The 16,682-nt window shown below is 45.8% G+C and overlaps 2 protein-coding genes across 3 annotated transcripts; one reads left to right on the top strand and one right to left on the bottom strand.

Moving 5' to 3' along the window:
* Nucleotides 1-497: 497 nt before the first annotated feature.
* On the bottom strand, nucleotides 498-6,644 carry LOC127009621 (protein O-linked-mannose beta-1,2-N-acetylglucosaminyltransferase 1-like). Its single transcript, XM_050882850.1, has 13 exons — nucleotides 6,257-6,644; nucleotides 5,368-5,415; nucleotides 5,029-5,138; nucleotides 4,512-4,712; nucleotides 4,143-4,356; nucleotides 3,820-3,947; nucleotides 3,647-3,717; nucleotides 3,224-3,484; nucleotides 2,703-2,898; nucleotides 2,338-2,528; nucleotides 1,984-2,161; nucleotides 1,400-1,512; nucleotides 498-740 (listed from the first exon to the last, which is right to left on the bottom strand). The coding sequence occupies exons 1-13, from the start codon at nucleotides 6,426-6,428 to the stop codon at nucleotides 569-571; spliced, it is 2,055 nt and encodes a 684-aa protein (XP_050738807.1). The 5' UTR covers nucleotides 6,429-6,644; the 3' UTR covers nucleotides 498-568.
* Nucleotides 6,295-14,562, top strand: LOC127009622 (protein O-linked-mannose beta-1,2-N-acetylglucosaminyltransferase 1-like). 2 transcript variants are annotated; one of them, XM_050882852.1, is made up of 13 exons: nucleotides 6,295-6,434; nucleotides 7,584-7,634; nucleotides 8,445-8,521; nucleotides 8,622-8,825; nucleotides 9,440-9,660; nucleotides 10,103-10,226; nucleotides 10,401-10,471; nucleotides 10,602-10,862; nucleotides 11,356-11,551; nucleotides 11,758-11,951; nucleotides 12,639-12,825; nucleotides 13,805-13,914; nucleotides 14,192-14,559. In XM_050882852.1, the coding sequence occupies exons 4-13, from the start codon at nucleotides 8,721-8,723 to the stop codon at nucleotides 14,391-14,393; spliced, it is 1,671 nt and encodes a 556-aa protein (XP_050738809.1). In that variant the 5' UTR covers nucleotides 6,295-6,434; nucleotides 7,584-7,634; nucleotides 8,445-8,521; nucleotides 8,622-8,720; the 3' UTR covers nucleotides 14,394-14,559. The 2 variants fall into 2 exon arrangements, with proteins under 2 accessions (XP_050738809.1, XP_050738808.1); XM_050882851.1 differs by lacking the exon at nucleotides 6,295-6,434 and adding an exon at nucleotides 6,795-7,000 and having other exon boundaries at nucleotides 14,192-14,562.
* The last annotated feature ends 2,120 nt before the right edge of the window (nucleotides 14,563-16,682 follow it).

Below are 16,682 nucleotides of genomic sequence, written 5' to 3'. Positions count from 1 at the left end.
TTCATTTGACCGGTAAAAAAAAGAAGAACAAAAGTATATGAAGGAAAAACAAGCAGATATTCGGTCATCTTAATTTTTTTTCATTTGACCGGTAAAAAAAAGAAGAACAAAAGTATATGAAAGAAATACAAGCATCTACTGAACATGGAAGTATTTATTCTCTTGTCGCAACTAGTGGCCCATGAAGATATTCGGTCATCTCCACTAGCAAAGCGTCTTAACCCCCTTCCCCCCCCCCCCCCCCCGCACCCTCTGAGTAAGGACAGGAGTCTCACCACATCGAATTATAATACACTTTATTTCATGACACTTATTCAGCTTATGGAAGTCATGAGTGAACACAATGAGAATAGGGGATGAACACCGCCCTCCTGCAGTGAGTGTTTGGGTATTTGCACCGGCCTTCAATAACTAAGAGAGAGAGAGAGAGAGAGAGAGAGAGAGAGAGAGAGAGAGAGAGAGAGAGAGAGAGAGAGAGAGAGAGAGAGAGAGAGAGAGAGAGAGAGAGAGAGAGAGAGAGAGAGAGAGAGAGAGACCACACACACACACACACACACACACACACACGTCATGGGACATAGTTGAGCAGCTGAGCCTCCTCCTGAAGGTCAACTGCCGGGCGCCTCCCTCGGATGCCGTACTCGTAGAGGGACTGTTCGTACTTGTTGTTGATCCTCATGACGGCCCTCACGATCCTCCGCGACGGGCTAGTCACAGGGGCGTCCCGAGGCTTGAGTTTGCTGCGGGAGAGAGTGATGGAAGTGTTAGTGGAGGGTCGGCACCTGAAAGAGAAAAGAAAATGGAAGGAAAGACTTATCATCGTTTGAACTAAATTTTTGGATGTCTGCTTAGTAAAGAATAGAGGATGGGGTGAGAGGGGCAACACAGAAGGTGGCCAGGGGAGTAGGAAAGTAGAAAACTGTTGACTATAGCAAGGGGCCAAAGAACTAAACCGCTTAGAACGGAGTTAAGGATGGAGTGAGAGATGAAACACAAAAGATGGCTATGGGGATTATTATGAGTAAAGTAAAATAGGAAACCGTCGTCTAAAGCAAGAGGTCACAGAAGAATTAAATGCTGCAGGGATCTTGGAGGCTTTGTGAAGACCAGCGGTAAGATGTTACTTAGATTCGTGTCCCAAATGAACGGTCGTAATGCAGTGTCATCACAAACAAATGTTTTGGATACATAAGCAATCTTTACAGTCAAGAATCAGGTGTTAGGTGTTACTATTTTCTATAAATGATCGCAATTAAGCATGTTAAACTATTGTGTCATGCCTTCAACAGATAGTTACCACCGTCAGCGAGCGTTAACACATCCTATCTACATTAACCCTTAACCCTGTGACTTAATAACGCCGGGAGTGCACCTCCATTCACAGGTCTCTGAATCATACCAGAAGAGCTCAGAGAGAGGACAGCCCACGATGTAGAAGAGGCGTCCCTGTAGCCGTAGCCGCATGACACCCCTGAAGATCTCCCGAGTGTCCCAGTAGTAGGTCCGGGTGCTCTGCGGGACGGAGGGAGTTAGCAGACGAAAGGAAAAAGAGAGCGAGGGAGGGAATGATTATGTAAGGTGAAAGTTGTCAAGGTCGAGTGAGCGATATTATGTTGTCCTCCAGTCATAATAAACTTTAAAAACCAGCCGTCGTTGTGTTCGTATCTTTTCCTGGATTCACGGCCGTAGCCTTTCTAACCGAGCTCTGGTTGGTCTCTGTGAGTGACGTCGCATTAAAAATTTCTGATGATATTTTCGGTCTGAGTTCCCATCAGTGATTTTCTAGGTGTGACCTTTCCTGGTATTCACTTTGCCTCCAAAAGAATCAGTTCCATTTCTGACTTTTCTCTCATATTCCTTTTATTCTTTTATTTAATTTTAGTCTGCACCATGAGGTTTTATCCTGTTACCCAATGCCCTTGAATCTTAATGTTATTTTACTCTGATGATTTCAATAAGAACATGATAACGCAATAATCTCACCAGTAAGAACACCCTGAAACTGTAAAACTCGTCATTCCTGGTGCCCGCCCTGACGAAGGCAACGAAGGGGCCGGGCCGTCCTGGCGGCAGGAAATCTCTCTCCCTGGGATCAGGCATCACCAACTCCGCCCGCTGGATCTCCGACGCCAGGTGCTGCACATAGTTGTTTAGGACGACGCTGTGGAACAATGGAACAACGGAATAAATATCGCCCTCACCCCCACCCCCTCCCCGCACATAAACTTGCTCACCTGATATTTTTCACTGCCCTTTTCTCCTTTACTCCATCACCAAAACGTTCCTCTCCCCATTATATACCCATTGCACGTTGACAAGCTAGATGGCGTAACTTACCCTGAGATGTCCCTCAGTCTGGTGCCAGGCTGAGTGGAGGTAAGAATCCGGTTGTAGTAAAGGTGCTGCTCAAAGCCGTCCACATGTTCGCCAGCATTGCCAGCATGGAACGTCCTGGACACCTCAGGCGAGACCACATCTCGGTTCCTCTGCGCCCACGCCTTCATGAGCCACCAGTCCCAGTCCCCGGGCTGTTGAGAAGGAGGGAATTTATAGAGGGAGCGCAAACATGGCCCAGTGCCTGCTCTGAGTGTGAATGGATTGCCAGTTAGATAAGGAAACAACGTAAAGCAAAACTGAAACGTTCGGTTTTCATACAACATAAGGTAGCATATCGCTCATTTATATTCCTGAAAAATGCTCACTCCTTGGGGGATCCAGTTGGTGACGACCTGCCTGGCGTAGCTCCGCCCCACCATCCACCCGTACATGGGAAAGCCCTCAGACCTCAGCAACTGAGAGACATCAGCAGCAGTATCCGGAAGGCTGTTACTGTTGAATGCGTTAACACAGAAAACTGTCGGGTCACTGTCCAATACCCACGCTGCCTGGTGGAAGAAACTGACCCGGACAGGAGAGTTAGTTGATACTTATATATATATTTTTTTTCTGAAGTGGTTCCCTACACTGTTCACCATTCAATTTATATAAAACTTTATTAGTTTCTAATGGTTCTGCCTCCATTGTTCTACAGTTTGCACCCATCCTATTACGAATAAGTAAAGAAAAAGATGTACACGTGAGCCAAATGTCAAGGTCGACCTTGCCTCTGGATATACATAAAGATTCACATCGACGACACGTTCAAAGGTCTGAGAGATGGAGCTGAAGGTCGTGACAGTACTTATTGAGCTTTAGCTGTATCTTCGCCTAATGTTTTTCCTACCTCAGGAAATCCGGTGAGAGGAGAAGGTCGTCCTCCAGCACTATGGCCTTGTCGGCGCGGGGGTACTGCCTGAACACGCTGTAGAGGGCGAAGCGGACGTTGGCGTTGGTGCGATTACTGTGGACGCCCTCTGGCCGGTGCACCAGTGTCTCCACGCCCATCACGCCGGCCAGGGCCAGCGTCTCCTGGTGGGCGCCGTCCACCACAACCAGCACCTCCGTCTGCCCGCCGCCCTCGATTGTGAATAAGTTCCTCAGTAATCTTGAATACGTATGCGAAAATCAGCCCCTCTCGAGACAGTAATTGATGTTACAATGTGTGGCTGAAGAAATATGCCAGTGCAACAAAGAATAATTGTGTTCTTCAGACAATGTATCACATATTAGTTATCTCTACGATTTCAAGGTTGTGGTGAAAAATGACCTGTAGAGATGGCGAGGTTTGTTTGCTGTGACTATCACCACCGGGATCTCTTCCTTCACCATCACTCGCTCCTAAAGGTGGAGAAAAATACGATAAACGTTTACACCATGTTTCTGATTGCAATTACGTGCAATAACACACCAGCGGACAGGTGATGGCTTTCCTTAACTAACCTGTCGATACTTAATGTCTGGCGTGAAGGGACGCTGACAGGCACAAAAGTCCCCGTAACCTTCATACTGCCTGCAGAAGGAGGCTTGAAGCTCCCTCCCCGGCTCACTGTGCCACTTACACTCAAATGCTGCAGGGTCGAGAATTTGCGGTTATAGAGAGTATAACTGAAACACACACACACACACACACACACACACACACATACACACTCTGTCCTGCTCATAAGTATAGTACAATCAACAATCGAGATCCAAGGATATTCATTAAACATTTGGGGTTGTGGCCCCCAGCGACCAGGCCTAACTATGCCAATGCGTCGCACCATGGTCCCGGGGCTGCGTCACTGCTGTCAGGTGAAGGCTGGTCGCCGGGTACACTCCCTCCTGGAGTGTCGTTGCGCCTTCTGCTACAACACCCACACCCGTGATGGCCACTCCCGCCCAAGCCTCGCCCCTCGCCATCCTCGGTGACAATTGGAACCCTAAAGAGCCGAGTGCCTCCACCGCTGCTCGACCCAAGAAGAGAGCAAAGTCCGGCTGTAGGGAAAGAAATAAACAATCAATTTGCATCGTACAATCATGTTTGAAATTTGAATCCTTAATCTTTCTCAACATTTGATTTGTTTGATAATATATTTCTTCAGTGCTCAGATATCAAGAGCAAAAAGCGTGCCGGACCTTGGCCTCCTTACCGCGGCAGCAAGGACCACCACGCGGCCAGGCTGGATAGAGGCGAGGGCGGCTGCCAGGTCGAGATGCTCCGCCGGCTGATATGTGAGGAAGCGCTGAAGCATCATGACCTGTCGCCACGGCCCCAGGACCACCAGGTGCACCCCTGAGTTGGGCCAGAAGTGAACCTTAGCCTTCCGCGCCCCTCCAGCGACGTGGTATACCTGGCAGGCAGACGTACAGGTAACCCTGGTGGTTTCTATCACGTCGAGATTATATTGGACACTCGGTTGTTCAGTTTACTGATTTTATTAAATGAGATGAGTTGACAGTATTTCATTGCTGAGGTGCACCGAAGATCTACGTAAATAATCTCGATTATCTTCCTTTCTACATTTAAGTGACGAAATTCCGACTTTTCTAGCAATTAAACTGTGCGATTTTTCACTGGTAGAAGATAACACTGCCCATGCACCAGTTATGGTCACAGAAGACTTGCCTAACAGAACCCTTTCAGGGCCCCGTGTGGCGCGTGCTCACCTGTACACCGTCGACACGCACCGTCACGTTGTCGGTGCCGACGTGCACTTCCACCGCCAGGGGAGCGGCGAGGCTGACGCCCCTGCCCCTCTCCGCGGCTGGGCCCACACCTTCGTGGATATTGATAATACATTAGAGTAAAATATATTACTGCATTTACTTTTAGACGATGAACACTTCATTTAAGCTGTTTTCCTAAAGCATGACCTAAGAATCAGCGAGAACATTTCGAATATAGTCTCCCCAATAATTCATTACTATATATCTCGTTTTTCCTCCCCGTCTCCCTTTCCTCTCCTCCTCCTCCTCCTCCTCCTCCTCCTGACACCATGCACTCACCGGACAAGGGCCGGGGGTGTTGCAGAGGCCTCAGGGAAGAGTCCAGTCCTCGTCGATGCCAGGCGGGAGAAGATTATTAGTTTTAATCTCTGAAGGTTTTCGATAAGGTTAAATGCAACAACCACGATTACAATTATTATAAACATGCCTACCTAATATTATACCTTCTCCTACTACTGATACCACTCCTACTTCTGATTCATTAATAACAAAATCTACTACTACTACTACTACTACTACTACTACTACTACTTCTACTACTACTACTACTATACGAAACCACCACTACTAGCACCACTACAACCATCACCACTGACACTAACAGCAATAAAAATAACTAACTATTACTACTACTACTACTACTACTACCATGGTTATTATTACTATTGTTGCTGCCGCTGGTAGTAGTTATGATATTAAAAGTAGAAAACAGTAGTAGTAAAACAATCTGCCAAGGGTAATGCATCACACTCTTATCAACAACTCACCCACACCTCGAGAGTGGCAACCTTGCTCGCGTCCCTTTCGTAAACATGAACGCCCTGACACGAAATTATTTTTTATTTATATTGTTTGACGGTTGAATTTGTTTATGTGTACGGAGTGTAGAGCAAGTGTCGATTTCCAAACATTCGGTCATCTTAGTTCCAGTCCTCTCCTGGCCGCCTGCCGCCCTGCTCTACAGCAGTACGTTCCTCGTGTTCAGACACTGTTCATCCTGCACTCTCCCGTCCCACATTAACTTGACAAAGCCTCTTACACCCAGCTGATGATGGTGAATATGATGGTAGTAATAATAATAATAATAATAATAATAATAATAATAATAATAATAATAATAATAATAATAATAATAATGATGATGATAATAACTCCATTACGCACTCACTGGCCAGGTACTCCCATGCCTCCTGGCCTCCGGGTGCGTCAGGGGCGGTGGCGGCGCGGCGGCCCAGCAGGGTCAGGAGGACGGGCAGCAGCAGCAGGCAGGAGGGAGGGGCGTCGCGTGCCCTGCGGTAGGCACGGTCATGGCGAGGCTTCTTAGGCTGATTCAAGGCCATCCCGAGGTATGTTTGAAGTTATTTAGTCACAAGTGTTTCATAGAACATCTTGACACGGCTGTTAGCGCCTCCATCTGTCCGTGGCACATTGGCGTTCTAAGCACGTAGTTTTATTGGAAATGTTTGGGATACAACGTCTGCACTCTGGACTATTTGATCACTTCCACTTTGCGATATTCCCCTTCCAGTCCTCATTGCCAACTACCATCACCACCCCTAGCAACACTACACTAGCGCGCAGGTCCTGATTTTCTCCAGATTTTCCTTGTTAAGATTTACCTGGGCTGCCGGTGCCCGGGGCCAGGCTGCTGAGCTGGCTCCCGCCCGCCACTCACCCGCAGTACACAGGGGCGGCCGCAGCTGGCTGTGCTGTGTAAATGAAGGGTGCCCACTAAACAGAATGGAGATAGTGGAGGAACAGATGTGACGCCCGGGAGACTCGGTGCTTGTCGCGGTGATGGTGGGGATGAGGCCCAGTGGAGCTGTGGTGGCGGTGGTGGTTATGGTAGTGATAGCTTTGGCGATGGTGGGGGTGCGCGGGGAGCTGTCGGTGCAGTGGAGGAATATTGCTCGTGAGTACAGTGCCTGGTGAAATAAAGAAAATATTCGCCACTCAAGGCTTCCTTTCTCGCATTACTAATTAATCTATTCAATAACTAGAATCACTTTCTGTTGGAATATATGTTTTTTTTTTTTTTTTTACAAATGCAGGATTTCGCAGACCAAGAAAGACTTTTTGCATTTTATCTTTCTAATGCTTTGACGGCTTAAAGGGTTACATACACTCGTGACAACTCCGACCTCCTGAGTGGTGGATCTCGGCGGCAAAAAGACTGCCTTGTTTGACTGGTTCAGGCGATAAAAGAAAGTAGTCACATGCTGTTAACTCTACATGCATCAACCGTTCCAGTCAGCCTTACCTCTTAAGCAGACGTTGATATTTAACTGTGTATGAACCCTAAAGCTAATGCGAAGGAAAAAGAAGCAATAATAAACGTAAATAAATGTACCAATGTGATTATTAGTGAAGACACAAGAAAGAGTCGTATCAAGGCTGAATAGTGTCCTAAGTCTTGGTGAAGTGCTTTGCTGTCCTTTTTTTTTTTTTCATTCTTTCACCATTCACCAACAACCTTTTTTTCTTTTCGTTTTCAGGAGAACGTCAGTATAGACCATTCGACCTTGACACTTACGAACGAAAACAAGGTGGGTGTTGATATTAATGTGTATGATTATGAAAAGTAAATATGAAGGCATAGAAAATTAATATTATTGATGGTGGTGGCAATGATATTCATGATCCTGGTTCATGTGATGTAGTGGTAGTGATAAAGGTAGTAGTAGTAGTAGTAGTAGTAGTAGTAGTAGTAGTAGTAGTAGTAGTAGTAGTAGTAGTAGTAGTAGTAATAACAGTAGTAGTACTAGTAGTAGCAATAGTAGTAGTAGTAGCAGCAGTAGTAGCAGTAGCAGTGGTAGTAGTAGTAGTAGTAGTAGTAGTAGTAGTAGTAGAAGTAGTAGTAATAGTAGCAATAGTAGTAGTAGTAGCAGCAGCAGTAGTAGTAGTAGTAGTAGTACCAATAGTAGTGGTAGTAGTAGTAGTAGCAGTAGTAATAGTAGTTGAAGTAGCTTTGGTGATGGTGACATATATGAAGATTTAGATGGAAGATGTACATACGTCATACCCGTGATGCTTGGCAGTTCAGCACACTGGGGAGGAAAATGAAAACAAGAATTATCAACTGGAATTCAGTATACCTTGAAAGACAAGACACCGGATTACTAAGCCTATGATACAACACGCTTGCCACAAAAAAAATGTCAGTTTATTATTGCAGTCTTGTGGGCGTCATTACGTTTGGTATTCATGAAGGGTTTTTTTCAGCAATTTTTTTTCATTTTTCTTATTTTGTGTATTTTTTTCATTTATTATTCATATACATATCTATTTTATTTCTTTATTAACTTCCTTATCTATTTAGTTATTTCATTTGTACCTTTTACTATTTTTCTTAACAGCAGCGAAAGAGAGACATATCCATCTGTCACTTCGGCTCAGTGACAGCCTCGTACAGTTCTTCATCAACAACGTCCTGGTGAGTCTCGTGTTCTCTTATCTTTTACTTTCTCCTTTTTATTCCTCGTGATCCCTTACTTCATAGTCTGCACAAACCGTATAATGAGTATTCTCACCAGGAGTACGAGAGTGAGGGACGGAGGCCGACATTGGAACGTTCTGGGGCGGCTCACTCTGGCGTGCACGTGTTGGTGGTGCATGAGGCCCGCGGGCACCTCATGATGGCCCAGCACTTCCTGACGCACCAGCCGGCCGAACACCGACGGCTGCGGCAGTGCCTGGCCACCATGCAGCCCGGCAGGGTGGTGGCGGTGCTGGGGGCCGTGAGTAAGATAACATATATATATATATATATATATATATATATATATATATATATATATATATATATATATATATATATATAGGTAGATAGATAGATAAATAGATGGATAGATAGATAGATAGACAGATAGATAGATAGATATAGACAAATAATAGACAGATAGATAGATAGATAGATAGATAGATAGATAGATATAGATAAATAATAGATAGATAGATAGATAGATAGATAGATAGATAGATAGATAGATAAATAGATAGATAGATAGATAGATAGATGGAGAGAGAGAGAGAGAGAGAGAGAGTAATGTATATTTATATGCATAGTTGGAAATAGAAACACGTTGTTATAAAATGAAGAGAATGCCACATGTAGCTGACATTTTAAGGGTAGGACATAACCTGTCAAGAGAGGCTTTATCATACTATTCGGAAAGATGCACTTTGACCATAAAAACAGATAACAGAACTGATAAATATTGGCTATCTTTTAATGATATAATTTTGTTCTTTAATTAATGATAAAATCTTGTTTACTGTAATCTTATTTGTCCACTTGTTCATATTTTCCACACTTTCCTCTATCTCACTCCTCTTTCCTCCCCACCTCCAGCCGGAATGGGTCTTGTTTCTAGGGCAAGAGGCTGAAGACGCTCTCTCGGCGCTGGGGTCGAAGTGGGCGGCGCGCGTCGGGCAGGGCGAGGTGTGGGCGTGGGTGGGCGTTGCGGGAGGGAGCACACTGGCTGAGGCGGCTACCACGAGGAGTCCAAAGCAGTACCCGGCGGCCGACCTGAGGCTGGACGTGAACGTGGCCAAGACTCAGCGCCAAGGCAAGTGAACCCTTGTGGGGTGCAGGTCACCGAGTGTCTGCATGTGGCCCACGCGGGTCTCCGGCGACCAGGGAAACCTCACGTGGACTGTTAACTGGCTAAAGTGCTAGATCCTGTACCATGAACAGTGTTTGTGTCTAACAAAGAGTATTATGTCAGTTGGCATTAAAACTGAACTGGCTTTCTATTGCAACTTACTGCAATTAATTTTTTGCCACGTTTTTTGCGTTGTTGTTTCACTTGTTCCCCACTCAGTCGTACATGAACTGTACTGACATGAAGGACTAAGACATGCTTTTTTCTTGTTCTTTGCTTAGGAAAGCTGCGAAGTATGAAACCTTGTGACCTCTTTATTAGTGTTTCTTCTCGTACATACTGTAGCTACGATAAAACTCATTTATATCAAATGGCGAAAAAAAAAATATAATAACTTTTTCTTCAGGCAGTAGGTGTGCCTGGTATGATGTTCCAGGTATGAGCCGCCAGGCAGCTTTCTGCGAGGAGTATGACGGTTATGGTGACCTGTGTGCCTGCGAGCGGCCCTTCTTCCCCGAGACCCGGAAAGTTCAGGTAAATGATGGACAAAGTGTCATGCCAAAAGCTAATGGTTAAAATATTTTAGTGTGTACTAAACTTATTGCAACACAGTTCAGGAAGTTCTGGGCAAACCTGTAGTTCTCCTTTAAGCGTATCGTGAGTGCTATTCTATAATTCTTGTTCTAAGTCTTGTTACTCCCTCACCAGCAAACCATCCCGGTGCGCGAAGACATCCCAGTCGTAGTGATGACCGCCAACAGACCTTACTATCTTTACAGGTAGGGTTGTCTCTGATTAATAGCTCTTTCATTTTGTTAACAGCTTTTACTTGATTCTGCGTTTCGACAGGGGTGATTAAGTTTCTGAAGAAAGTTTTTTGTGATTTTTTTCCCGCGTCTTTTTTGTCAGAGTTCTTCGTCAGCTGTTCACGCAGGCCGGAGCATGGCAGACGGAGGTGCTGGTTGTGGTGGACGGCGCCCACCAGGAGACGCTGGCCCTGGCCGGCGTGATGGGTGTGGACACACTGGTACACCGGCCAGAGGGCGTCCTTGGCAATCGCACGAACGCCAACGTCCGCTTCGCCCTCTCCAGCGTGTTCAGGCACTTCCCCCGCGCCGACAAGGCCATAATGCTGGAGGACGACCTCCTCCTCTCACCGGACTTCCTGAGGTTAGACTGAACAATAACGTGAGGGGTATTTGGGGGTATAGAAAGAGGTTTAACAGAGCTACAGGTTTAGTGAATACATTCATAGCATCTCTCTTGAGTTATTAGCCAAGGTGACTTGATCAACACTTTATGAAATGAGTTTGTTCTCAGGTTCATTTCATTCAGCATCGTCAGCTAGATAGAGGCTTTACTGAGAGCTTGCTTCGAGGCTAATCTTCGGTAATTGTTAAGATATAAAAAAATACAGTTCTCTGCATTCCCTTTTGTTTGTTTGTGTCGTCTCCATGCTTAAAGAGTGAGAGTTTATTCATCCATGCTGTGATCAGATGTGGTCAATATCTTTTGTAGCTAAAGTAGTATTACAACTTAGGCATCATAAAAATCTGATGTTTTGCGACTTACATATATTTTAAGTGAAAAATCTCCGTCCTGTGCAATTGAAAATATTATAACATTACTTTCCCAAACTACGTCCTACCTCCTGCCCGAGCAGGTTCAACCATCAGGTTGCGCCACTGCTAGACCGGGACCCTACCGTGTCCTGCATCAACGCCTTCAACAGCAACAGCTTCCCCGACACAGCCAAGGACCCGCGGGTGCTACTGAGGGCTCGCTCTTACCCAATGTATGGCTGGCTGGCCTCGAGAACCTACGCAGCGGAGATCACGCAGAAGTGGGTGCCGCCCGGGGTGAGGCTCTAAAGTCATTGATAATTATAATTAAAAACAATCTTCGTAAAGTAATTCCGTGCCAATACAAACCCTTTCCAGTTTCATTACCACAAATATATGCCCATGTACTTTAGTTTAGACCTAACAGTTTAAAATATGCTGCATAAGTAATTTCCTGGAAGAAAGGACTCGTCCCTCATCGTTGGTCTTCTTTAACTCTCCAGAAAAAAGCAGACTGGGACTGGTGGCTGACGTGGGAAGACCGAAGAAAAGGTCGTGACGTGGTGTCCCCCGAGGTGTCGAGGACCTTCCACGCGGGCTCTGCCGGGGTGCACGTCAACGGTTTTGAGCAGGAGCTTTACTTCAACCGCATGCTTTACAACCAGAACCCCGAGGTGACCGTCAACGACCTGGACCTGTGAGTCATTGCTGAAATGTACTAAGTCCTGATACTCACGGATAAACAGGATATTTGTAAGCTACACGTTAGAGCATAGATAGATAGATAAATAGATAGCTATATTGATAATCAATCAATCAGTGGTGGCACACGTCGGGGGCGCGTCGCCTCGCCCACCTTACGACGCCAAGCCCGGGGGTTCCTTCGGGCAAGTCTCCATGCAGGCCCCCTTTACATCCCAAGTACCTCCTGGCAGGATATATCGACTTCCTCAATCCACGAGCTCTGTGGGCGTCCCCTTGGTCTCCTCCACTCAGGATTGTCTCTTACAAAGACAACCTGATGAGCAGGGTCGGCCTCTCGTAAGCGCTCCACACGCCCGTATAGCCGGGGGTGGTGTTGAAGGATATTGCAGGTAATATTATGTCGTATCAGTCTCAGTGAGTAGTTGCCGGTTTGACAAAGTCATTCCAGTGATATCCCATGATTCTTCGTAGATACGTATTACCAAAGGCATCAGTCCGCCTCTCCAAGTCCCTATTTAGTGGCCATGTCTCACAGCCATAGAGTAAGACAGGGAGTACAAGCGACTTGAAGATTCGGATCATTGTCCTTCTACACAGATATCGACAACGCCATGTACTCGTACTGAGCGATTGATATAGATAGACAGATATAGATATACACATAGATGTTTTTTTTCAGAGTGCTAAAAGCTAAATATGAGGAAGGGCTGCACCGTGAACTGAGGTTTGCCCGGCGGGTCACACCGCCATCCCGTGACCTGTGCAACATGACGTGGGTGCCACGAAGCAGCCCTCGGTCCCTCGTTATCTTCTTGCACGCCGAGGACAGCGCTGACAAGTACCACAGTTACGAAATTTTCTTGATGGTAAGTAAAGTTTCTTTTCTGTCAATACAGTTATTATATTCACTATATTTATCAAAATTATTGTTTAGGAAGTAATACACATATTTCAAGTGCCTGGTGTTGAACTCTCGAAGAAATGTTAGTCGATATGTATATGTATGCATGTATATATATGTACTACCTCGGTTTACGAGTTTAATTCGTACTGGAGTATTGCTCGCACACCAAAACACTCGTAAACTAAAACGAATTTCCCCATTGAAATTAGTGTTAATCCCATTAATACGTCCTATACCTCAAAAAAATATGTGTGCGTGTGTGTGTGTGTGTGTGTTCTGTATTATATATTTACAGCGGTTTCATTTATCATTTTTTGTTGGCGAAGAACAAAGGCTGGTGACGACGTTCACCTGTGTACCCTCCGAAGCTCAGGTGATCCCTGGCTATGTGGTGTGTGACACACTCTTGACGTATTTACATTATATTTAATGGAGGTTTACGAAGAACTTCAGTCGGCCTGTTGAGCTGTTTTTGTAGAATGGACCACCACAGTTTATAAATTTGTCTTTGGTCTTGTTTCCCTGGACTGCTTCCTTCGTGACTGAGAATTGGAATTTAGATGTTGGTAATTATACATGGATATGTTTAGACGATAAGCCTATTCGTAACCAGTTTGAGTTGGCTCCAGTGCCGGCATCTTTAGCTCGGGATGATGTCTGTCTTAATGATTATTGTTTCTGGGCAGAAGATACTGATTGGTGTTCCCTTCAAGCTGTTGCTGGAAACACCAACTTATAGTGGATACAATCTTTATTCTCCCAGGTAACTTAAGATTATTGAAATTCTGTGGTTTTATATATATATATATATATATATATATATATATATATATATATATATATATATATATATATATATATATATATACACACACACACACTCATATCACGGAGGATGTAAGTGATGGATCAATGCCTCAGCAGCCTCCCCACCTTTGCAGTGCTTCCGGACGTACGACATCTCCACGCGGGAGATCTTCGAGGGCGTGATGCGTCTCAGGTGGGGCAGCACGCTCGTCTACCTGGTGGGCTGCCCCTACTCTCGCTTCTGGTAACGCCAGTCTTGCTTATTAACATTTTTTAGAAATAAATGATTTAGCCTATGTGATTGGCTTAAATGAGATATTTTTTACATAAAATGTCATAACCCTTCCCTGCACGCTACTGTGGGGAAATATTTCACCTAAATTTATCGTATGTTACTTCATATTTATATAATCCCATGAAAAGGAGATTAGTTTCCTGCAAACTAAATATCTTCATCCCTCTGAACTGTTTCCTGTGAAATTTCATCAACTCTCCTTGCCCGGTGGGCCACGTGGGGGCAGCGTCTACAAGCCTGCAGGCCGAGGTGTGTACCGGCCACAGCTGGAGGAGCTGCAGCGGGCGGCTCGACTCAGGGAGGAGTGGGAGATGACGCTGATGCCAAGCAACCCTCGCCTGGCTCGTGACCCTGTCCGCAGCCCCGACCTCGAGTTGACCAACGTCCTCACTCAAGGAAGGGCTCGGCCTCCCCAGAAGACGGCGTGACAGGCGGGGTCGCTGGAGCTGCCTGCCGCAATTGGGGGGGGGTGGTCATGACACTGTATAAAAATCAAATACTATAAATAATGAACGACCAGGAAGCGACGCTTGTCATCCAGCGACCACCACCCCAAAAAAAGGGAGGGTAAATAAACTATTAATATCAGCTGCGAAAAATATTATAATCAAAGAGGATTCTTTCGTATTTTCCCGATTTAACACCTCGTCCGCCTGGCTATGGTGCCGAAAGGTGACAGACATGGCGGGGTTTTTTGTTGCTTTTTTTGTTTAATTGCCCTTGAGCTGTCTCCCTTGCTGTAAAAAAAAAAAAAAAAAAAAGGTTATCATATGAATGAAATTATTGCAAAAACTACTGGTGCAAGATTCTCTCTCTCTCTCTCTCTCTCTCTCTCTCTCTCTCTCTCTCTCTCTCTCTCTCTCTCTCTCTCTCTCTCTCTCTCTCTCTCTCTCTCTCTCTCTCTCTCTCTCTCTCTCTCTCTCTCTCTCTCTCTCTCTCTCTCTCTCTCTCTCTCTCTCTCTCTCTCTCTCTCTCTCTCTCTCTCTCTCTCTCTCTCTCTCTCTCTCTCTCTCTCTTCCCTTCCCCTTTATCCAGCATTCTCTTTTTCTCCATCTACATCTATCCATCTCCCTCTTCCAATCTATTCAATCCTCTTTACCAAATACATTCTCTCTATCTTCGTTATATGCACTGAATTTCTCTATTTTTCTTCCCTCGCCCGGCCGGCCTCAGCCAAACCCGGCCCTTACCTGCATCAAGGCACTACCCACACACCCGCCCGCCAATAAATGCTTGCAAAAGGCATTTATTTATCTCCCACCCATTTTGCCGGAAACCATTCAAAATGTTTCTACAAAAATCGCTTTATATTACTGTTTTTGGTGATGTCTGGTAAGTGTGTAGCTTATACGTTGAAAAAATTTACGTGGCAACATTTGTGTAAGGCTTTGTATTACTTTTCGTGGTGATGTCTGGTAACTGATTAGCTTATCCGTGGAAAAATTATACGTGGCAACTCTTGTGGTTCGCCCGTGTCAAAAGAAACCAGTGATGATCGACGAAGCGAACTGATTCCAAACCTCGGAACAATCAAAACTTTGAGTTCATTTAGTAGCATACCTCGATGAAGTGTGTGTGGGTGTGCGTGTGAGTGCTCTTAGGGGCTGCCTGTCTTCGTGACCCTGAGAAAGCCTTCAAAATATACCTCGGAAAGGACCACACGTCGTGTTGCCACAGCGATGTTGCAGGGACGCTCGTGAAGGGCCGAAGAGACCAAAGAGCGTGAGGTAAGACGTGGAAAGTATTAGCTCAAGGGTCGATGTTTGGCTCCATAGCGCGGTACCACACACACACACACGTCCATGGGTATTTCTCCTCCTAAACTCCTTCATTCTTTCGTTTTATCATCTTCCCTTCACAACTATTTTCATATCACGCAGTCATCCTCACATAACCCTCCTCTTTAACTGCGTCACACTTTTTTTTATTTTTAACATCTTCCACTCACTTCTATTTTCCCTTATACACTACTTTCATTTCACTCAATCATCCTCACATGACCCTCCTGTTCAACTGCTCCACACTCGTCTATTTTTCAACATCTTCCATTTACAACTACTTTTCCCCTCACACTCCCTTTCCATTTCACGCAAGCACCCTCACATACCCTCACTCACGCCGCCATAACCTATATACTTTGTCCTCACGCGCCACAACCACCCATCTCGCTCTCTATCATTACTGCCCTCGCCGATCCCCGCCCTCCCCCTCTTCCCCCAATCCGTCAGCGTCAACTCACCGTCACCTTATTCCCTCTTGTTAAGCCTATTACGCTTAGGAAATAGGTGGTTCAACAATTGGTCAGGATTTGGGCCCCTGCCAATTTTCGGCCGCGGTGAGCAGGAGGTGTTTCATCTGCGACTGTTCTCACGGCGACCAACCTGTGGGGAGGAGGAGGCAGGGAGGGGAGACGGGGAGGAGCGGAGGGTGGCGGGCAGACGGGTAAAACACCACTAATGAGATATTGCTCACACATTGCTCTCCTAGCGGGGGAAGGAGAAGGGGAGAAAATGCCGCACAGACAGAGAGAGAGAGAGAGAGAGAGAGAGAGAGAGAGAGAGAGAGAGAGAGAGGCGAACAGCAACGAAAACAATCCGGGTGAGTAAAGGAAAGTTGAGCCATCAGTGGAGGGCGCGAGGGAAGACGAGCGGGAGAACGCACCGAGGAAAGGCTTGAGGGACGAGGGGAGCAGACAGAAGAGCCGCGGATAAGACGAA

The sequence above is a fragment of the Eriocheir sinensis genome, chromosome 41, assembly GCF_024679095.1.
Source record: "Eriocheir sinensis breed Jianghai 21 chromosome 41, ASM2467909v1, whole genome shotgun sequence".
Classification (NCBI taxonomy): Eukaryota; Metazoa; Arthropoda; class Malacostraca; order Decapoda; family Varunidae; genus Eriocheir; species Eriocheir sinensis.
Note: the sequence above shows the minus strand (reverse complement) of the source record. Positions and strands in the feature narration are given on the sequence as shown.

Coding starts and splice junctions, on each gene's coding strand:
- LOC127009622 (XM_050882851.1), top strand. CDS start 6,886: ATGGTGGGGATGAGGCCCAGTGGAGCTGTGGTGGCGGTGGTGGTTATG. Junction 8,522..8,621: donor TCTTCATCAACAACGTCCTG/GTGAGTCTCGTG, acceptor TATTCTCACCAG/GAGTACGAGAGTGAGGGACG. Junction 8,826..9,439: donor TGGTGGCGGTGCTGGGGGCC/GTGAGTAAGATA, acceptor CCCCACCTCCAG/CCGGAATGGGTCTTGTTTCT.
- LOC127009621 (XM_050882850.1), bottom strand. CDS start 6,428: ATGGCCTTGAATCAGCCTAAGAAGCCTCGCCATGACCGTGCCTACCGC. Junction 2,899..3,223: donor CTCTCACCGGATTTCCTGAG/GTAGGAAAAACA, acceptor TGTCCGGGTCAG/TTTCTTCCACCAGGCAGCGT. Junction 741..1,399: donor CCTCTCTCTGAGCTCTTCTG/GTATGATTCAGA, acceptor TCTCTCCCGCAG/CAAACTCAAGCCTCGGGACG.